This window comes from Schistocerca americana, chromosome 2 (assembly GCF_021461395.2).
Source record: "Schistocerca americana isolate TAMUIC-IGC-003095 chromosome 2, iqSchAmer2.1, whole genome shotgun sequence".
In the NCBI taxonomy this organism is placed as follows: Eukaryota; Metazoa; Arthropoda; class Insecta; order Orthoptera; family Acrididae; genus Schistocerca; species Schistocerca americana.
Window position 1 is genome coordinate 590,251,421 of NC_060120.1, and position 23,399 is coordinate 590,274,819.

Genomic DNA, 23,399 nt, shown 5'->3' on the forward strand with positions numbered 1-23,399 from the left:
TTTCCCCGCTGTCACTGGCGGAAACACGAAGCCAGTTCTGCATACATTCCCACCGCGTCACTCCTACAATAGTTCAGTGTTGGCTTAGGGTCAAACAATTTGACCTCGGTGGTATCGTGATAGCTTCAGGAACGTAACATACAGAAGCAGCCACCTCTCAAAGGAATCAACGCCTTGAGGTAGGCCGCTACATCGCAGCAAAAACGTCTCTCACTTTACTATTTTAGCATTTTAAGTATTTTATAACATGATGAAGGAATACACGATGATGGATTTTAAGGGAATGGCAAAGAATTTGAGAATTAATACTGCAGTTCCTGTCTCCAACATATCATAAACGCAGAACATCATTAAAAAGGTGCTCAGCTGTTTAAAAGCTCTTTAGAGTGGCGAAATGGATAAAACGATGAACGATATCGAACAATTCGTCGAAAATTTGATGCTGGAAATGATACTTCAAAATTCCGTAACTTACTTTTAAAAAAAAAAATAAAAATAAAACCAGAGTAAACTTTAGCAGGAAGTCGAATTTCTGACGAGCGAGATATCGCAGTGCTTAACACAGCAGACTTTCATTCGGGAAGACGACGGTTCAAAACCGCGTCCGGCCATCCACATTCAGGTTTTCTGTGATTTTCCAAAGTCGCTCCAGGCAAATGTCGACATGATTGCTTTGAAAAGGGCACTTCCGATTCCGTTCTGTAATCCGAGTCCGTGCTCTACCTGTAATGATCACGCATTAAACTCCAATGGCCGGCCGGAGTGGCCGTGCGGTTCTAGGCGCTACAGTCTGGAGCCGAGCGACCGCTCCGGACGCAGGTTCGAATCCTGCCTCGGGCATTGATGTGTGTGATGTCCTTAGGTTAGTTAGGTTTAATTAGTTCTAAGTTCTGGGCGACTGATGACCTCAGAAGTTAAGTCGCATAGTGCTCAGAGCCATTTGAACCATTTGAACCAAACTCCAATGTTTCCTTGGTTCATGGCTTAACATGGAACTCTTTTAACACCAAAAAATTTTTCAGCCCCCTTCAGTTTCTTGTTAAGCACTTTTCACTGTGTTATTCTTACAAATGTCCATGTACAGAACTAAATATAATAATTATACGTTGCTTGGCACACGTTCGATGTCGCTTCGCAACATTCTGAAGTAGTTAAGACACAAAGGAATCACAGACATTGGCCGCAAGCGGAAATTGATTTAAATCAAAGTGGAAAGTTGAAAATTTGTGCCGGACCAGCATTCGAACCTGAGTCTCCTGCTTACGAGGCAGATGCACTGATCAGCTGCACGGAGTACTCGAGCACTCCTCCCGTCAACCCCATAGTCGCTACTTTTCGACACACCACTAATGTAGCGACCCTTGCCCGTTTTCCTCATTACTCACGGCATTTTGCCGATTCCTGTTAAGAGATCATTGACAGAAAGAGCAGAAAACACGTATCCATGATTAAGATGAGGACGGCTAACAATCTCTTCAGTGTGGACTTATACCAGACTTGAACTCTTCCAGGAATCAGCGAAATACCGCAGTAATGAGAATAATAGGCAATTGGCACTACATTAGTAGTGGGTGTATAAGTTGAGATTTTCGGTCTGGCGGGTGGCGTGGTAGGGCAGTCCGTGCAGCTGCGACGACCACTGTGTCCAGATGGTGCAGTAGTCAGCCCATCTGCCTTTGTAAGCACTAGACCTGGGTTTGAATCCCAGTCTGGCACAAATTTTCAACTTTCCCCATTGATTTAACTCAATGCCCGCTTGCAGCCAATGTTACTAATTCCTTGGCGTCTTAATTCATAGTGGCTGCTGGATCAAAAAATTGTGTCCTTTTTCAGATGTGTCCAAAAAACAGACAATAAATATGTGTTCATTCCTAAGCAGTGTCGAAAACAGTTCAGTTATATTTGTGTGTACGCTAAATTATGGCCACACGTGTGGACTTACTGCTGAGCTGCACGTTGGTGCCCAGGAAGATGACGGCGATGTCGTTGTTGAGCGTGTTGACGTTGTAGCCGGAGTGCACCGTCGTCGACCTGGTGTTGATGGTCACGCGGCCAGACTCGCTGCCGCTGCGGCGGATGCCTCCCAAGCTCACCGCCCACGTGCTGAACCTGTCGCAGCGAAAGGCCTCGTTGCGGTTACAGATGAGCATCGATGAAGGAAGAATGTACTTTTTATTTTCATACTCAACATTCACGAGAATTTTCTGTCTGGTACTTATTTTTTATTAGCCTTAGCCCCGTCTAGTTCGGACTCGGCTGTCAAAATTTGAAAGATTTTTAAAATTTAACAGATTTATATTTATTTGACTTTTGCTGCCGGATGCCCTTCATGCCCCCCCCCCCCCACCCCCCCCAAGCGAGGGAAGTTGTGAGCACCTCCTGTCTGTGAATCGTGTAAACTTTGTCCTGTGTCAGATCGTATTTCAACTGTTTTTGTATCGCATTTTCTGAGGCGGAATTTGAGGACCAGCCCAATGAACCTAAACGAGCCTATTTGCCTAAACAAGCGTGGAAAACTACCCACAGGAAAATTTTCTGTACTTATCTATATTTCAATTTAGTAGTCGCAATTATAGCTGCAACAGCTGAAAGGATAAAAAAAAAAAACGAAATCTCTGACAGGTGCCCGCCGAGGTGGCCGAGCGGTTCTAGGCGCTACAGTCTGGAACCGCGAGACCGCTACGGTCGCAGGTTCAAATCCTGCCTCGGGCATGGATGTGTATGATGTCCTTAGGTTAGTTAGGTTTAAGTAGTTGTAAGTTCTAGGGGACTGATGACCTCAGAAGTTAAGTCCCGTAGTGCTCAGAGCCATTTGAACCATTTCTCTGACAGGTGTCCGAGTGTTAGTAGAGGTCAGATTGGCGAACTATGGGGCTGGTAGTGCAAACCGTCCGATGCCAGTGCCACTTTGGGCCGATGTAGCTCTTGCCGAATGCCTATTGGAAACCCTGGTGAAAACTACTGTCTCGCTCGACAGGAGAGCAGTCTATAGTTGCTTCCAGCGGCTTCTTAATGAGAGTCCCAGAACCCTCTGGCACTGTAAAGTACAAAATTGTTAAGATTTCCGTGGCCATTTGTTGACAAACTGGCTGTTGGCTTCTGTCTCGGGTTCTTCAGCTAACAATGGTTTGATGACTTTTTTGACGTTTCGTCAGCTCGAATGGTTGGCGTTGTCAAAGCTTCACCCTCAACTGCTGGTGGCGGACTGGAGTCGAGATCGCGCGTGCAGATTGTGGCGGGTGGTTGTATCTGAAGTGAAGCTAATCACAGACATCTAGTGTGAGCTGTAATTATCGTGTTAAGTCAAACTTGGGATACACTAATGCGTTAATGCAGAACACATTTTCGCTGGAGAGAGAAAAAAATTGTTCCAGTTTTGACCACCTGGTACAAATCTCGCCCTGTGAATGCAAGAAAACGCACAGAAATGTTTCCATATGTAACGGGTTAGGAACGGGACGAGGGCAAAGGAGGTCAAACAAATGAGTAAGGTGTATTGTTGATTTTATTATAAGCCGACACTTACACAATTTGTTCAATATGAGCGCTGGAGACGTCGACAGATGCATCATCTGTAAAACGTGATCAACAGTTGCTCGCAGCAGCTCCGGTAGATACTGAGCAACGTGTTCTTGCATTCTGTTCTCCAGACCAGCCAAAGACCGAGCGTTTCCTGGTAAAAGTATTCTTTTGGATACCCCAGAGTCAAAAATCACATGGATTCAGATCAGGTGATCTTGCAGGCCATGCATCTGAAAAACATCTAGAGCTAAGACGTCCATTGAAGATTGCGTTAAGCAGATCTTTCACTGGGCGAGCGACATGAGGTGCCGCCCCATCTTGCATGAAAACAGTGGTTACCACAAAGTTGCGCTCTTTCAATACTGGAATCACATGCTGCACAAAAAGGCCTCGACAACACACAGACATCACGGTATCCTCTTCAAACAACAACGGACCGCGAACAAAGATACTTGTGAATCCATATCATACAGTCACATAGAGCGTCTGCAATGGCTCTTCATGTATAACACGCGACTTAAAAGTAGCCCGGTTTCGGCACTTCTGTGTATTCACTGCTCCCTGTAGTGCAAAATGTGCCCCACCACTCCACTTAACATTGTCCAGCTACATGCCATCAAACTCGATCCGTATCAGAAACCGAATAGCAAATTCAGAACGGTGCTGCGGATCATGAGGTTTGAGTCGCTGCACAGTTTAGATTTTGTACGGTTAGCATTGTGCCATACACCGCAAAACTTTCCGTACTGTTGGTCACGGGATGGACAATTCTCGTGACACTGTGCGAGCACTAGTACCGCCTGGGACATGTGCTGAATGGTTAGTTACCTCGTTAACAACTTCCAATGGGATAGAACGCCTTCCACTTTCAGGTGCTTTATCAAGCTCACGTGTGTTTTCGAATTTCGTTAACATCTTCTTTTAACCGTTTAATGACATCGGGTGTCTCCTCAGACCTTTCAGTTGACGATACTCTCTCAATGCAGCAATGTAATTGCTGCCATTCATGTCAAACAGATTCACTAACGGTGCACGGCCTCTCTTCTCGATAGCTATACTCTTTACTCACGTTATGGCTTGTCAAATGATAGCATGTATGTTATACCGTCATACAAATCGTGTACAGCGCCAGATTTGAACCTGGTGGCCAAAACTGGAATTAATCTTTTTTCAGCGTAAATGGGTTCCACATTAACACATTAGCATATCTACCAAGTCTCGCTGATGTATGATAATTACGGCCCACACTGTACCTTCATGTGTAGCTGCAAAGATTATAACCACAGCGGTATCTTTCTAGCGCACCAACGTCCGAGGGCTTCTCCGTGGTCAGTACTTACATACTTTACTTTACGCGATCAGGCCCGGAAGACCGTGCCCTGCTAAAAGGTTCCTCCTCCACTGGGTTCTGTTTTGTGCCACCTGGCGCCAATCATTCTCTATTCCAATCTGCAGCAAGTTCTCATGGATTCCATCCCTCCATCTCTTCTTTGGTCTTTCTACTGGGCGTCTTCCACAGGGAGTATAATCCATAGCTTTCAAAGGCCACCAGCATTTATCCATCCGACTGACATGTACTGCCCATACAAGACGCTTGGTTCTCATCAGTTCAAAAGGTTCAAATGGCTCTGAGCACTATGGGACTTAACATCCGAGGTCATCAGTCCCCTAGAACTACTTAAACCTAACTAATCTAAGGACATCACACACATCCATGCCCGAGCGAACCTGCGACCGTAGCAGCAGCGCGGTTCCAGACTGAAGCGCCTTGAACCACTCGGCCACAACGGCCGGCTTCTCATCAGTCCTACAATCTTTGGTCTATTGTACATTTCGTCTAGTTCACAATAATGTCTGATCCTTCATTCTCCAGTGACCTCATTTTGTACCGGACCAAAGATCTTCCTTAAGACTTTCCACTCAAAAACAACAAGAAGATTGTTCAAATCTGTTTCCCGGACACTCCAAGTTTCACAACCATACGGTACTACGGGTTTAATCATTGTTTTATACAGCTGGAGTTTTAAATTCCTCGAGAGACCACGCGATGCAAGAAGTTCACTGAGACCAAAGTGTGATCGGTTGGCGACTTGGATCCTCGCTTTGATTTCTGCTTCACATGCTGCGTCTTCTGTAAAGATTACCCCAGATATTTAAATTCACGAACCCTTTTGTAGGGTCGGTTTCCGACCATCAAAGGCTGGAGTGTGTCTCTTAAATAAGCATGGGTCCTGCTCATCACCAGATATTCCGTCTTTGATTCGTTCACAAGGAGCCCACTTTTGCTTACTTCCGCCACTACGCTTTCGCTCATCTGCATTAGTTCCTCCTTAGATCTGGACAACAGGGCCACATCATCAGCAAACGCGAGACGTGTGATTTTCTCACCCTCTACAACCTCGAAGCTTTAACGAGAGACTTCTCTCATTATCTTTTCAAGTGTCAGGTTGAATAAAACCGATGACACACCATCTCCTTGTCTCAATCCTGTGTTCATGTTGAAGCTCTCCGTGAGTGGGTTCCCGTGCTTCACTTTGCCTTTTGAATCAGTGAGACAATTCTTAGGTATTCCAAACTCCGTTAGGCAGTTCCTCAGGCTCTCATAGTGGATACAGTCATACGCCTTCTTAAAATCTTTGGAAAGCACATGAAGTACTTCGCCATACTACCACAACTTTTACGTGGGTTGTCGCAGCGTAAAGATGTTGTCGGCAGTTGGACGGCCCTTTCTGAATCCCCCCCTGATATTCAACAATCACTTTTTCTATCCCGTATACAGTTGGACAAGATCTTGTAGCAGACGTTCAGTAGGGCGATTCCTCTGTAGCTAGTGCAGTTCATTTTGTCACCTTTCTTGTGTATAGGGCATATGACAGCTGTTTTCCTATCTTCTGGGATATCCTCCAAAATCCAGATCCCCTTGTGGAGTCCCTCTCCTCCAGCTTGAATGATTTATGCCTGGATTCCATCTCCTCCTGGGCTTTTGTTCTTCTTTAGCTTCATTATCTGATTCTTTATTTCCGCTAGTGTGGATGGAGGATACTCTAAATCTGCAATGTCAGGAAACTGAAATTCAAACAGATCATTAGGTTCATCACAGTTGAGGAGTCCCCTGAAGTATTGTTTCCAACTTTCAGCAGTGTTAAGCTCACTTGCGAATATGCGCCCATTATTGTTCTTGATGAATTTTTGGCGGCTTTAATATTCCTTCTTGAAGAATTTTACTTGCTGGTACATCTTTCGCGCCTTTCCCCAAGAAAGCTTGTTGAGTCTCATCTACCAGTCCCTTAACGTACATTCACTTTGGTCTTCTCGGGGTTGCTTCTTCGAACTGTGCTTTGCCTTGAACAAAATCAGCCCCTTGTAATCAGTTCTCCTTGGCTTCTCTTCTCTTTGCTAATGCCTTAATGTATTCATCCCCAAACCAAATCCTTTTGCCTCTGATCCGCTTCTTGATGACTACATTCGCCGCCTCATTTACGGCATCCTTAACTTCTTTCCACATTTGATCTGGGTTCTCTTGTGAAACCTCTTCCTGTAGATTTTCAAAGCGGTTGCTGAGCTGAAATTCTTCTTTCTTTGAGTTATCTTTCAGCGCATCGATATGGTAGTGTACAGTTTTTGTAAGGTTGCTTCTAACTCTGGCTTTAGCTTGTACTTTTAGCCAGCTGTTAACGAGGAAATAATCACTCCCACACTGTGCACACCTTGCTGTCTTTACATCCCTCACCCAGTTCTTTGCTTTGATATCTGTTGCAGTGTGGTCTATCTGATTAACTGTTTTACCATCTGGCGATACACAAGGTCCTTTATGTATGTCTTTCCGTTGAAAATTCGTGCTGCTTGTGAATATCCCTTTGTATGTTGCAAAGGTTATGAACCCGATGCCATTGTCATTGCTGAGTTCATGACGACTGTGTCTTCGGGTTGTTGACTGGAATACGTTCTTTCTTCCAACTTTAGCATTCATGTCTCCCAGTAGGACATTACAATTATTATTTGGGATGGCATCTACCTCCAGTTCCGCGTAGAATTCATCCTTGACTTGGGATGTACTTTCTTCTGTGTGTGTAAGGCAATTCACAAACGATATTTTACATCTCTCTCCGTCTATTGTTAAAACTGCTATTCTAGGGCTCACAGCCTCAAATCCAGATACATTAGCAGCCAGTGCCTTATTCACACAAAATGCCATACCCAGTTTGTGTCCTGTCTCACAGCCTCCGTGCAAGATTGTGTACTTCTCGATACCTAGGGTATCAGTATCCCCCCAACGGACTTCCTGCAAAGCGAGAAGATCCATCTTATACCTTTCGATCTCCTTGACTAGACTGATTGCGGCGCCTGTTTTATATCAACTACGAATATTCCATCTTCCAAATCGTAAACCTTGTTCTCTCAATTTTCGTCTATTTTGTATTACCAAAATCCGAGGCTCCCTTGTAGTCTGTTTACCATTGACAAATTTTCCGTGATGGAGTGGTAACCCATCGCCAACCCCCAACCTGGAAGACCAGGGTATTTGATTTTGGGGTAACCTTCCCCTCGATTAATTGCTTTCTCTTCAACTGTCGAGTTTCATCTCCACTTTTCTTACAAATGTGAAACGATGAAGGACAAGGAGTGGAAAGATAGGTCGTTGTGAGACACACTTCGTCTGGTTCATCGACTGAGACCTGTCCGACTTGGGAGGCCCTGCCAGTAGCTACGCTACCCCGGCATAGCTCTTAGTGTCATCTGAACACGCAAAGCTCTCCGCCCACAAGGACAGTGCTTCTTTTAGGCGGTGTCTCCTGGAGAGGTCTCCGTGGTCATTACCGCTGTTACTCTCCCCTCCGCCGGCCGGAGTGGCCGTGCGGTTCTAGGCGCTACAGTCTGGAACCGAGCGACCGCTACGGTCGCAGGTTCGAATCCTGCCTCGGGCATGGATGTGTGTGATGTCCTTAGGTGAGTTAGGTTTAAGTAGTTCTAAGTTCTAGGCGACTGATGACCTCAGAAGTTGCATAGTGCTCAGAGCCATTTGAGCCATTTTTTAACTCTCCCCTTGCTACCTGCAACGGTCGTTCGTTGCAGCACGGGAAGCCAGGATCGTTTCACCTTGAGGCTTTCCTCTTTTTTGTTGAAGTTATGGTCTTTTTGTGTATTTCTATATCTTCCCTGCATATGCGGGTGTTGTAGCTCTTCTCCACAGCAAGAACTTCAGTCTCGGCGAAACGCAGTGATCGACACCTACACTGACTGTGAAATCACTGCCCGCTCTAGAAAAGAGGCGCGATTAATACTATCGTGTCCGAATCGATAGCTGAGTGACCAGCACTGCGGAATGTCGGGATAGGTGGTCCGGTTCGATTCCCGGTTGGGTTCGGATTTTTTCCGCTCAGGGACTGGGTGTTGCGTTATCTTTCATCCCCACCGACGCGCAAGTCACCGAAGTGGTGTCACCTAAAATAACTTGCACCAGGCGACAGGACAGGTCTACCCGACGAGTGGCCCTAGCCACACGACATTTCATTTCAATACTATCGTAATGTGTGCAAGACGAATACGTGAGCTGCAGCACCTAAAAAGTGTTAAAAGCAGCAATGGATCCTGCACGAGTTACATAAGAAGTGTCAGGTAATCAAACATCGGACGAAATGATACGTCGAAAGAACACGTGTTGGATGCGGTCTTCTTGCCATACATTCCTAAACTGACGTACAGAATCGGTGACGTATTGCGCAAACACTGCCTAAATACTGTTTATAAATCAGGAAAGAAGGTCAAAGAGTATCTAGATCGGCAAAGGAAAAAAAGTACCCACCTGCAATGTCGGGAATATACCGCAATCCATGTGCATGTGGAAAAGTCTATGCTGGAACGACTGGACGATCTATGAACGCCTAAATCACCGAACACAAGCGGCATCGCTGGTTGGTACAGGTGGAGAAGTTGGCCGTGGCGGAGTACGCGCTTTGTGAGAACGACCACATAATAAAATTCACCGACATTGAAGAAATTGCTGTGGAGAAAAGATACCACACCCGGACATAGAAATATACAAAAAATAGTAGCTTCAACAAGAAAGTAAAAAGCCTCGAAGTTAACGGATCCTGGATTCCCATGTTGCAGTGAACGACAGTTGAAAATGGCAAGGGGAAAATCACTGCTGTAATGACCACGGAAAAGCCCTCGGACGTTGGCGCGCCAGGTACGTATAATCGATTCCAGTCCGCCACCATTGGTGGAGGATGAAGCTTCGACAATGCTAGCCACTCGTGCTACGAAACGTCAGCCGAAGAACCCGAGACAGAAGACTACAAAGTACCCTTATCTGTCTGAAGCTGAACTGAACACCGTCTGTCACTGTTTGTGCTATGCAACATCGGTCGCAAGGAATTCCTCAGGTGCCGACCGTTGTGGCCGAGCGGTTCCAGGCGCTTCAGTCTGGAACCGCGCGACCGCTACGGTCGCAGGTTCGAATTCTGCCTCGGGCATGGATGTGTGTGATGTCCTTAGGTTAGTTAGATTTAAGTAGTTCTAAGTTATAGGGGACTGATGACCTTAGAACTTAAGTCCCATAGTGCTCAGAGCCATTTGAACCATTTTTTTGAACCTTGTGGTAGTAAGACACTGTTGACAGATGGTTTGCCTGCCCTGACGTTCCTATGCAGTCCAACGTTGGGCCATTGCCACATACAAATGCCCCACAAATCTGGATATTCCACGATTCGACTAGCCGGCCGAATGGAGACCCACAGTGATTCCCCTTTGAGACTCTGTCATATGCTAATGATACTACCTCAGGCGAGTAGGCAGAATCCCGGTATCCTTCACAGTGACCACTCAATGTGTGGCGCTGCTCACGGCCCTTATATACGCTACCGGCCTGATAACAACACTAAACGCGAAGAACACTAATGGTGGCCGTTCTACGAGTCACAGTGAAGAGCAACTCTAATCATTTACGAATCCACTGATTACGTGTCAGTATGTGAAGTTACATTGACGTCTGACCGTGTCTTCTAGGCGCTTCACTTTTTTTTATCAGAGAATGTAAACGGAACGTATTTAGGATGTACCTGAGATGGCCTTATTGATCCTGTTGTGTCGGGTCACTGGCCTTCGAACTCACCCAGAGACGCAGTGCGCCGCGGTGAGGACAGCAGAGGTGGAGATGAGCGAGCCGCCGCACAGGTAGGAGCTGTCCATGGAGACGGCGGCCTGGTGCGGGAACTGGCCCTGATAGGCCGCACTGCCGCCCACGATGCGACCACCAGCGTCCTCAGGCTCCGGGTGTCCAGCTGCAACAGACAAGGAGCTGACCGTGGACTGGGTGTTCATTTAAAGGCGACAGGAGGGATTTGGGAAGCGTACCAGTGTTTATCCAGATTGTGGCTCCTCCTCGTTTTTCCAGTCTTTCGTGGATGCTAAATTCTAGTTTATTAAGTTGGCAGGTGAGGATGTCTTCGATCTCCAGGGCCGTGTTCAGTTTATTCTTATTTAAAGTTGAGAGGACGAGTCACAAACTTCATAAAAACTCTTGAAACAATAATAGCGGACGTAACGCAGCTTGACAACGCCGTAAATTGTTTATTCACAAGGCATGTTTTTAAACAAGCTCAGTCTAATTCGGTGAGCAAATACTATTGAGTTTTAAATTAGAATTGATTTTCAAGCACTCAGAATTGAAAATAAATGTCTTGGCAACTTCTAGTCGTCGTAATTAAGTTTTAGCGTCAGATTACACGCTGAAAGTCAGAGAGGTTGCTGAAATCCAGAATGAGATTTCCACTCTGCAGCGGAGTGTGCTCTGATATGAAACTTCCTGACAGATTAAAACTGTGTGCCGGACCGAGACTCGAACTCGGGACCTTTGCCTTTCGCGGGTAAGTGCTCTACCAGCTGAGCTACCCAAGCACGACTCACCACCCGTCCTTACAGCTTCAATTCTGCCAGTACCCAGTCTCCTACCTTCCAAACTTCACAGGAGCTCTTCTGCGAACCTTGTAGAACTAGCACTCCTGAAAGAAAGGATATTGCGGAGACATAGCTTAGCCACAGCCTAGGGGATGTTTCCAGAATGAGATTTTCACTCTCCAGCGAACTGTGTGCTGATATGAAACTTTCCTGACAGATTAAAACTGTGTGCCTTTCTTCCAGGAGTGCAAGTTCAACAAGGTTCGCGGAAGAGCTTCTGTGAAGTTTGGAAGGTAGGAGACGAGGTACTGGCAGAATTGAAGCTGTGAGGACGGGTCGTGAGTCGTTCTTGGCTAGCTCAGACGGCTAGCCGGCACGGTAGCTCAGCGTGTTCGGTCAGAGGGTAGTGTGCCCTCTGTAACAAAAAAACTGAGTTTACAGATCAACAACGAACTTAAATGGATGTCTTACGATGTCCGCCCCGAGCAGATGCAACGAACGAAAGCGAACAAAATGAAAAAAATAAAAAATAAAAAGAAAGAAAGATGGTAGAGCACTTGCACGCGAAAGGCAAAAGTCCCAGGTTCGAGTCTCGGTCCGGCATACAGTTTTATTCTGTCAAGAAGTTTCAGGTTGCTGCAATGTAGTCGATGAAATTCTCCAAATAAATGACAATCAGTCGATTGCTCTGGGCTGCGATCGGAAGTCAACTTTTGGATGAAAATTGTTTAACTGCTGTTGAATTTAGACTGACTTCAAATTGCACATATTAAAATTCATAAATAACGAAGCTGAACCAGAAATTACTTTTGATTCTGTTTTATTCATAACTCGTACGAAACGAAACTTTCAGAAATAACGCTTTTCAACAACAAACATAAATGTAACCGAGATTCTAACTGGGAGAGAGCTAACAGAACCGATCTCGCTATGGTCGAAAACATCTACTTATACTACTAAAAACAAAACATAGAACAATGTAACACCTACATGTTATTCTGAAGCCTTTAGCTTCCTTGAAAAGTCTACAATATTTATTATATTAATAAACTTATAAATTTCAAAGAAAAATTGACGTAATAACTCATCTCATCATTATCATCATCATCATCATCATCATCATCATCAGCCAATTCAATCATTGAATGATGTGGCCTCTTCGAGTCGTGAATTCAGGTAGGATTTCAGCAGTCTTCTCCAAGTGGGACGGTCTTGGGCAGTTCTCTGCCAGGTGTTACCAGCGATCTTCTTGATGTCTTTGTCCCATCTGTCTGGTGGTCTTCCTCTAGGCCTCCGGTGCTCTCTCGGACTCCACTCCAGTGCTTGCTTCATCCATCTATTGTCTTTTCTTCTTGCGACGTGGCCAGCCCACTGCGATTTCAAGGAACCTACTTTCTCTAAGATGTCATTAACCTTCGTCACAGACCGGATGTCATCTGCCCTTTTCCTATCCTTTCTTGTATAGCCCAGCATTGATCTCTCCATGGCTCTCTGTGCTAAGTTTCCATTTTGTAAATGAGTTCAGTGTCCATGTCTCGCAGCCATACGTCATCACAGGAAGAATGCATTGATCAAATACTGCTTTCTTCAGATTTACTGGCGTTTTTGATCTGAATACTGTTGAATTCTTCCCAAATGCTTGCCAGCCAAGCTTGATGCGTCGATAGATTGCTGGCCTTATGTCTCCCTTCATATTTATAATCTGGCCAAGGTAGACATATTCACTGACCTCTTCTAGTAGACTGTCCTTGACTTTCACACCTCCAGCTGGGACCCATTTGTTGGACGTTACTTTTGTTTTGGAAAGGTTCGTGTTCAAGCCAACCAGCTGACATTCCGATGCAAGATCTGTAACTAAGTTTTGGAGCTCTGCGAAGTCTTTGGCCAGAAAGGCAATATCATCAGCAAATCTCAAGTTGGTAAGCCTTCTTCCATTAATTCTAATTCCCTTACCTTCCCAGCTCAGCTTAGCCATTTCCAATACAGCAGAGAACAGTTTTGGGGAGATGGGATCGCCTTGCTTGACACCTCACATGATGCGAAATTCTTGAGTTGATTCGCCGATGTTAACATAAGCTGAAGAATTCTCGTAGATTTTCCTGAGCACTTCAATGTATGCTGCTCCAACTCCTTGCTCACTCAAAGCTTGGAGGACAGCTACATGGATAACGGAGTCAAATGCCTTTTCAAAGTCAACAAAGGCAATGCAGAGAGGCAGTTGGTATTCATTCGCTCTGCTTATCACTTCACTAACGGTCAGAATGTGCTCAATAGTGGTAAAATTGCTTCGAAATCCTGCTTTTCTACAGTTTGGGGTGAGCCTAGGGTGGAACTAATTCGGTTTAACAAGATCTTTGTGAAAATTTTGTATAAAATTGAGAGCAAGCTGATAGGACGGTAGTTTTTAATATTGTGAATACTTCCTTTCTCGTGCATCAAAATAATCTTAGCCTTGTTCCACGACAGTGAGATTGGACCATAGTGCAGACAGGAAGTAACTACGTTTTCCAAGTGGTTTATTGTTACCTCTCCTGCCAGTTTGAGGATGTCAACACTGATCTCATCACCACCCGGCACTGTTCCCTTCTTCATGCTATCTAGAGCACACTTGACTTCCGATGGCCGGCCGAAGTGGCCGTGCGGTTAAAGGCGCTGCAGTCTGGAACCGCAAGACCGCTACGGTCGCAGGTTCGAATCCTGCCTCGGGCATGGATGTTTGTGATGTCCTTAGGTTAGTTAGGTTTAACTAGTTCTAAGTTCTAGGGGACTAATGACCTCAGCAGTTGAGTCCCATAGTGCTCAGAGCCATTTGAACCATTTGACTTCCGATGGGAGTATATCTGGAACACTAGGTACATCATTTAATTTAGATACACTCAAATTTTCCCTTGGATTGCTATACAAATTGCTATAAAAGTCTCTGATGAACTTCAAAACCTCCTCCTTTTCAGTGATTTGACTGTCATTTCCGTCGAGTGCGATAATCTGCTTTTTACCGATTGTGAGTTTGTGTTTGGCTGACTTTAAACTTGTCTTGTTTTCCAAGCTTGCTCGTATAAGGTGTCTTCAGTGAATTTCTGTATGTCAGTTTTCATTTCTCTTCGCACTGCCTTACATAGTTCGGAATACGCTACCATGTCACGATCGGTTTGGATTTTCATTTCTCTCCTCTGTTGTAAAAGGGTTTCAGTTTTGGCACTGAATTTCTTTGATTGTTTATTTTTTTGGCAGAGCCCACCGACATCTTGTGCACTTGAAACAATCATTTCCGCCAAATCACCATCTTTAGTTACGTGGAACTTGCTTTGGAGGACTTCTTGGAAACTCGAGGAATGTTCTTCCAGGTTTTTGAGGTTGATTACCCTTCTCTTCCCTTTCATAAGTTTATTCCTTTCATTTCTTACATAACTCACCTGAAACACTCAAAATAAATATTTCAGTTACTATACTATGAAAGAGTGGCTTCATCGTTGGCGACTAGATATTCACATAAAACAGCTCATCAGATGCGGGCATCACGGCAAATATTGTAAGTTATCATACTGTGACTTTAAGTGATCGACTTTATCTGTCGTCGTTGTTAAATACTGGAATTTCCAAACATGTGACGATGCTCATATATGATTAGCAAAATCGATAATAGCTAATCAAATTGAGTGTGACTAGTTGCTGCTTTATCTGAATTTTCATTAAAACGGTCGCTGTGTCTCCGGTAGGCAATGCCTATGTTTTCTAAAAATAGTGTCTAGATCTTGCGTCTCTACATACAGCTGTCCTGCAGCTGCAGAACGAATTCGCGCAATTCACTTCCTCACTGTGTTGAGGTTTACTGACTGCAGAAAAAATTTTAGTTTGTACCGACCGCAGATACTTCAAGGGATTCGATGGTTTGCGTCCTTGTGCATTGGTCAAGTAATGATATATGCGTGCCGAAATACTCGTTTAGATCATCTGTCTGCCCACTCGTAGTTTGTTATTTGGAGATTGCAACGAATAACTAATTAATATTTCATCATGATTAGATAAGCCAGTTGCAGAAATTCGATCTATGCGAATTATCCTGTTTGGAGACTTGGTTGCGAAAATATCGACAGAGATATGAGTGCCTGCAATATGATGAGTTAGCTCAAGTGTGAAGCAGTGTAAGGAACGTATATGCTTGAATTTTTAAACTGTGGGACTGCTGCTTATGAAACGTGTTCAGATATGCGGCTTCAATTATGTGTTGACAGGAAGGTTCAAGACTTGAGAGTGTGAATTCAAAGCTACAGAGCTGTTCGGATTTGGGTGGATTGTGTATTACACAGATAAGACACTTTTTATTGAACAGGCTTGTCTGTGAAATATCGCTACGTGTGAATTATCTAACGGAATTAACTGTAAGTGTACATCTACAGCTATTACAAACTATGTATAGAGGACTGGAAGAATCATTGCTTAAATACATCTGCACGCTGAGTGATTAGCCTGACATTGTCTCTGGCGACCCTATGGGAGAAGCGAGTAGGGAGCTATAGTATATTTGTGGCTTCCTCACTTAATACTGTTCCTAGAAACGTTGTAAGTCGGTTTTCATTGGATAGTTGGCCTCTAATACTTCAGGTTTTCTGCATTTCCATAAGGCTGCCCCGTGGTGCCGCGGATAGAAATAGAAACGGAACTTACTTTGTGGACGACCCTCGTAAAAACCAGAAATATCACATTCATTGGCTTAAGACAGCAGCCAGATTACATTCAGCATACGTCAGAATAAACCCACAAATGTATTCGCTCACTGGTAAAGGCTCTTGTCAACATAAAATTATAACCATATTTGCATAACTTAAGTATTCACCGCGCCAGAGCCGAAGGCCAATTGTTTAAAGGTACAGGCTCAAGCGACCAGGAAAAAATGGGCTGCAGACGGTGCTAAATACATGCGCGTAAGAACTATGCCTTGCTTGTGTTAAATAACAGCATTTTACATTAAAGTCAGAATGAGATTTGCTCTACAAGATTATTAAAATGCGATAAATTTATAGGTATACATTACGTATAAAGTTTCTAATACATCCGCTGACAGATTTGTACTGTACTTAAACTAAGGGACACAATTCACTATGCTTCTATTAGCGGTAATGGATTGCAAATTTCAGCCTTCGTAACCAATGAACAGCAGTCAGTATGGGTGCATGAACGAAACAGCCATACCCAACAACGTTTGCTGAACGTGCGTTGATGACATTGTTGGTAGCCCCTTGGTTCAGCTGAGTAGTCAGTTGCTCAACAGTCGCACGCCTGCTCGCCCGTACACATCCCCGCAGCCGTCGTTCACCCTCGTTATACAGGGTGGTCCATTGATCGTGACCGGGCCAAATATCTCACGAAATAAGCGTCAAACGAAAAAACTACAAAGAACGAAACTCGTCTAGCTTGAAGGGGGAAACCAGAAGGCGCTATCGTTGGCCTGCTAGATGGCGCTGCCATAGAACAAACGGATATCAACTGCGTTTTCTTAAATAGGAACCCCCATATTTTATTACATACTCGTGTAGTACGTAAAGAAATATGAATGTTTTAGTTGGACCACTTTTTTCGCTTTGTGATAGATGGCGCTTTAATAGTCACGAACATATGGCTCACAATTTTAGACGAACAGTTGGTAACAGGTAGGTTTTTTAAATTATAATACAGAACGTAGTACGTTTGAACATTTTATTTCAGTTGTTCCAATGTGATAAATGTACCTTTGTGAACTTATCATTTCTGAGAACCCATGCTGTTACAGCGTGATTACCTGTAAATACCACATCAATGCAATAAATGCTCGAAATGATATCCATCAAACTCAATGCATTTGGCAATACGTGTAACGACATTCCTCTCAACAGCGAGTAGTTCGCCTTCCGTAATGTTCGCACATGCATTGACAATGCGCTGACGCATGTTGTTAGGCGTTGTCGGTGGATCACGATAGCAAATATCCTTCAACTTTCCGCACAGAAAGAAACCCGGGGACGTCAGATCCGGCGAACGCGCTGGCCATGGTATGGTGCTTCGACGACCAATCCACCTGTCATAAAGTATGCTATTCAATACTGCTTCAACCGCACGCGAACTGTACACCAGACATCCATCATGTTAGAAGTACATCGCCATTCTGTCATCCAGTGAAACATCTTGTAGTTACATCGGTAGAACATTGCGTAGGAAATCAGCATACATAGCACCTTTTAGATTGCATCGATAAAATGGGGGTCAATTATCCTTCCTTCCATAATGCCGCACCATACATTAATCCGCCAAGGCCGCTGATGTTCCACTTTTTGCAGCCATCGTGGATTTTCCATTGCCCAGTAGTGCATATTATGCCGGTTTACGTTATCGCAGTCGGTGAATGACGGTTCGCGCTAAATAGAACGCGTGCAAAAAATGTGTCATCGTCCCTTAATTTCTCTTGTGCCCAGTGGCAGGACTGTACACGACGTTCAAAGTCGTCGCCATGCAATTCCTGATGCATAGAAATATGGTACGGGTGCAATCGATGTTGATGTTGCATTCCCAACACCGACGTTTTTGAGATTCCCGATTCTCGCGCAAATTTGTCTGATATTGTGTGCGGATTAGCCTCGACAGCAGCTAAAACACCTACTTGGGCGTCATCATTTGTGGCAGGTCGTGGTTGACGTTTCATATGTGGCTGAACACTTCCTGTTTCCTTAAATAACGTACCTATCCGGCGAACGGTCCAGACACTTGGATGCTGTCGTCCAGGATACCGAGCAGCATACAAAGCACAAGCCCGTTGGGCATTTCGATCACAATTCTGCAATTGGTAAACGATCCATTTTAACACGGGTAATGTATCACGATGCAAATACCGTCATCACTGGCGGAATGTTACGTGATACCACGTACTTATACGTTTATGACTATTACAGCGCCAGCTATCACAAAGCGAAAAAAGTGGTCCAACTAAAACATTCATATTTCTTTACGTACCACTCGAATATATGATAAAAAATGGGGGTTCCTATTTAAAAAAAACGCAGTTGATATCCGTTTGACCTATGGCAGCACCATCTAGCGGGCCAACCATAGTGCCATCTTGTTTCCCCCTACAAGCTAGACGAGTTTCATTCTTTGTAGTTTTTTCGTTTGATGCCTATTTCGTGAGATATTTGGCCCGGCCACAATCAATGGACCACCGTGTATATGGCCCGTGGTGCTCCACAGTCGCCTCGCAGCCGTTTTTAGATAGCGCCAGTTTCCCATGCACAGTAATCTTCAACCACGGTGGCATGCAAAAAGTTTATAGATTTAGCGATTCGGTAATATTTCCACCCTTGAGCTGAAATCTAGTCCTTCTGGACGTCAGATGAATCACTTCGTTCCCGCAGTACGACAACGACTGCACTATTTTCTGCGTCACCTCTACACGCTTTATATATCCTCTAATGCTAATCCTGCCACCTGCTTTCTGTGAGTGACAATTGCACGTTAACGTCGAACATAGCGGTGATCACATTAATGAGACTGGACTGTGCAGAAATACTTACGCACTAGTGGCAATGTCTTCACCATAGGTGTAACACTGAGCAATGGCGTCGCATTCTGGGGCAGCGCCTGTAAACAAACAAATGTAACGCATTTTTGTTGATATGGTGCTATCCATTGATCGTACGTTGAAAATACATAATTTCGAAATACACTCCTGGAAATTGAAATAAGAACACCGTGAATTCATTGTCCCAGGAAGGGGAAACTTTATTGACACATTCCTGGGGTCAGATACATCACATGATCACACTGACAGAACCACAGGCACATTGACACAGACAACAGAGCATGCACAATGTCGGCACTAGTACAGTGTATATCCACCTTTCGCAGCAATGCAGGCTGCTATTCTCCCATGGAGACGATCGTAGAGATGCTGGATGTAGTCCTGTGGAACGGCTTGCCATGCCATTTCCACCTGGCGCCTCAGTTGGACCAGCGTTCGTGCTGGACGTGCAGACCGCGTGAGACGACGCTTCATCCAGTCCCAAACATGCTCAATGGGGGACAGATCCGGAGATCTTGCTGGCCAGGGTAGTTGCCTTACACCTTCTAGAGCACGTTGGGTGGCACGGGATACATGCGGACGTGCATTGTCCTGTTGGAACAGCAAGTTCCCTTGCCGGTCTAGGAATGGTAGAACGATGGGTTCGATGACGGTTTGGATGTACCGTGTACTATTCAGTGTCCCCTCGACGATCACCAGTGGTGTACGGCCAGTGTAGGAGATCGCTCCCCACACCATGATGCCGGGTGTTGGCCCTGTGTGCCTCGGTCGTATGCAGTCCTGATTGTGGCGCTCACCTGCACGGCGCCAAACACGCATACGACCATCATTGGCACCAAGGCAGAAGCGACTTTCATCGCTGAAGACGACACGTCTCCATTCGTCCCTCCATTCACGCCTGTCGCGACACCACTGGAGGCGGGCTGCACGATGTTGGGGCGAGAGCGGAAGACTGCCTAACGGTGTGCGGGACCGTAGCCCAGCTTCATGGAGACGGTTGCGAATGGTCCTCGCCGATACCCCAGGAGCAACAGTGTCCCTAATTTGCTGGGAAGTGGCGGTGCGGTCCCCTACGGCACTGCATAGGATCCTACGGTCTTGGCGTGCATCCGTGCGTCGCTGCGGTCCGGTCCCAGGTCGACGGGCACGTGCACCTTCCGCCGACCACTGGCGACAACATCGATGTACTGTGGAGACCTCACGCCCCACGTGTTGAGCAATTCGGCGGTACGTCCACCCGGCCTCCCGCATGTCCACTATACGCCCTCGCTCAAAGTCCGTCAACTGCACATACGGTTCACGTCCACGCTGTCGCGGCATGCTACCAGTGTTAAAGACTGCGATGGAGCTCCGTATGCCACGGCAAACTGGCTGACACTGACGGCGGCGGTGCACAAATGCTGCGCAGCTAGCGCCATTCGACGGCCAACAACGCGGTTCCTGGTGTGTCCGCTGTGCCGTGCGTGTGATCATTGCTTGTACAGCCCTCTCGCAGTGTCCGGAGCAAGTAAGGTGGGTCTGACACACCGGTGTCAATGTGTTCTTTTTTCCATTTCCAGGAGTGTAGTTACGTCGCTTATTAAAACTGAACTAGAATCGAGGGGTTGCCATATTCAGCAGAACATTATTTTACAATATATTGTGAGTTATGTGTATTTCCACTGTATAACGTCATAAGGAATCAGAATGAATGAAATCAAAGCAGTGACCACTAAACGGTGATGTGCTCTATTCACTGGATCGGAAAATCAACACAGACACGCGGGAAAGTAACATAACTGACGCTAATACCTGTAGTGAAGCTGTCATGAAATAATTACAACAGATCTACTGTACAAAACATTTTCTCCGTGATGTTTGTTCATAATTGTCATGAAATGGATTAACCGATAATAAAGTAGGAGGGGCTGCGATGTAAGCGCTTCAGCTAATGAGGGACAAATAGAATCTGTGGAAACATTAGGAATTTTATCGGGGTAAAGAATTTAATATGTTTCATTAGGACATGTAATTAACAACATCCAGCAGGAGTAAAGTATCTATTAATCAAATGTTCTGTTTTGAGAATTTTGACAACAGATGAAATGGTTGTACAGAAACCATATGGCAGTTATAAGAGTCGAGGGGTATGAAAGGGAAGCAGTGGTTGGGAAGGGAGTGAGACAGGGTTGTAGCCTCTCCCCGATGTTATTCAATCTGTATATTGAGCAAGATATAAAGGAAACAAAAGAAAAGTTCGGAGTAGGTGTTAAAATCCATGGAGAAGAAATAAAAACTTTGAGGTTCGCCGATGACATTGTAATTCTGTCAGAGACAGCAAAGGACTTGCAAGAGCAGTTGAACGGAATGGACAGTGTCTTGAAAGGAGGGTATAAGATGAACATCAACAAAAGCAAAACAAGGATAATGGAATGTAGTCGAATTAAGTCGGGTGATGCTGAGGGAATTAGATTAGGAAATGAGACACTTAAAGTAGTAAAGGCGTTTTGCTATTTGGGGAGCAAAATAACTGACGATGGTCGAAGTAGAGAGGATATAAAATGTAGACTGGCAATGGCAAGGAAAGCGTTTCTGAAGAAGAGAAATTTGTTAACATCGAGTATAGCTTTAAATGTCAGGAAGTCGTTTCTGAAAGTAGTTGTATGGAGTGTAGCCATGTATGGAAGTGAAACATGGGCGATAAATAGTTTGGACAAGAAGAGAATAGAAGCTTTCGAAATGTGGTGCTACAGAAGAATGCTGAAGATTAGATGGGTAGATCACATAACTAATAATGAGGTATTGAAAAGAATTGGGGAGAAGAGAAGTTTGTGGCACAACTTGACTAGAAGGGATCGGTTGGTAGGACATGTTCTGAGGCACCAAGGGATCACCAATTTAGTACTGGATGGCAGCGTGGAGGGTACAAATCGTAGAGGGAGACCAAGAGATGAATACACTAAGCAGATTCAGAAGGATGTAGGCTGCAGTAGGTACTGGGAGGTGATGAAGCTTGCACAGGATAGAGTAGCATGAAGAGCTGCATCAAACCAGTCTCAGGACTGAAGACCACAACAACAACAACAACATGAAATGGTTTGTATTGTAAAAGTTAGTGAGTGTGCAAGTAAAGTTTTTAAGGCCTTATTCAGCTCTCGTATTAGTGATGTACTTCTTAAGTTCTTGAACTACGTGAACACACATTCAGAATTTTTTTTTTTTTTTCAACTGAACACATCGTATATGCACATAATTCACTGCTTAGGAAGAGTGGAATTTAATAATAAAATAAATACAGAAATGTTTACGTTGTGAGAAATTATTGAAAATGTTAAAAATTGTACCACATTCACGAAATTTGTGTAATGGTGACAATTACAAATCTTATATGTCGCCGTAACATCCGCACAATGTTGATACAACTTATCCTAGGACACTATAAAGTCTGTGTGCGAAGTGGCATAATGTTTCGTTGCTCTCGTCAAATAATATGGTCAGTTAGTATTTAGAATGTGTGTAATTTGAGAAATCCGCCCGGCGGATTTGTGTCGTGGTCCGGTATCCACTGGGAAGCTGATCAAGTGTTTCAACCACTGCCCATAACGTCTGATGCAAATTCGCTATTTCGGTTGGTTTAACGTGATAAATGCATTCATTGACTCTCGCCTCAGATTAGTCTACACAAGGGTGAAAATCACCACTGAATGAGTCGGCTTGTTTCCCGTACTCCTAAGATATATATTAAAGTGACTGCATCCATTTTACCTTAACCGCAACCGCTGCGACAAACAGCAATACAGCCAACACGTTCATTGTGGTCTTCTGGCGGCAGCTGTCGAAATCGGACACTCCGCTCCTTCTTATACTCGGAAATGTGCACACGTATTGATCTCACAGTTATCAAATTCAGTTTCAGAATTTACGATAAAGCTAAAAAGGGCACCTTGAAACACTCATTACGGTTACGGCGCCATTTGATATCTGTAAAACTGAGAAGGTAAAGTTCATTTAGAAGTAATGAGACATGATATCTGATCGAAAGACCATCAAGGAGAGAGTAATGGTTTGGCATACAGTCAAAGACACGTTGTCTGAGATGCATTCCTCGCAATTGAAAGAAATGTGAATAATCTTAATCGAGGTGGCCTGACGTGGATTTGAAACTGGTTCCTTCTGAATACAATAATAATGCCTTAGTCATTGAATCACTTCACCGGTCCCATTATCAAACCATACATACTGCCTGACGAAAACCTTGGAGCACTCAGAAGGGGAGGAGGAAACAATGAAACTTCATGGGTTGAGAGAATATGCGATATTATTTCAGTGATTACAAACTCAAACGAAATGTATAAAGAACTTATCAGTATAAGCCCAGTTATCAATATGCCGTTGCACCGCCTCTGGACTGGATGCATACACTGGTTCGGTTGGGAAATGTCATAAAGATGTC

At 44.7% G+C, this 23,399-nt stretch overlaps 1 protein-coding gene across 1 annotated transcript in view; it reads right to left on the minus strand.

Moving 5' to 3' along the window:
• Positions 1-22,803, minus strand: part of LOC124595879 (brachyurin-like) — a 35,189-nt gene extending 12,386 nt beyond the window's left edge. Inside the window, exons 1-4 of the mRNA XM_047134787.1 lie at positions 22,712-22,803; positions 18,960-19,026; positions 10,637-10,805; positions 1,943-2,109 (exon numbers count right to left, since the gene is read on the minus strand). Coding sequence (XP_046990743.1) covers positions 1,943-2,109; positions 10,637-10,805; positions 18,960-19,026; positions 22,712-22,759 — 451 coding nt within the window. The 5' untranslated portion in view covers positions 22,760-22,803. The remainder of the gene's footprint in view (positions 1-1,942; positions 2,110-10,636; positions 10,806-18,959; positions 19,027-22,711) is intronic.
• Between the last annotated feature and the right edge of the window lie 596 nt (positions 22,804-23,399).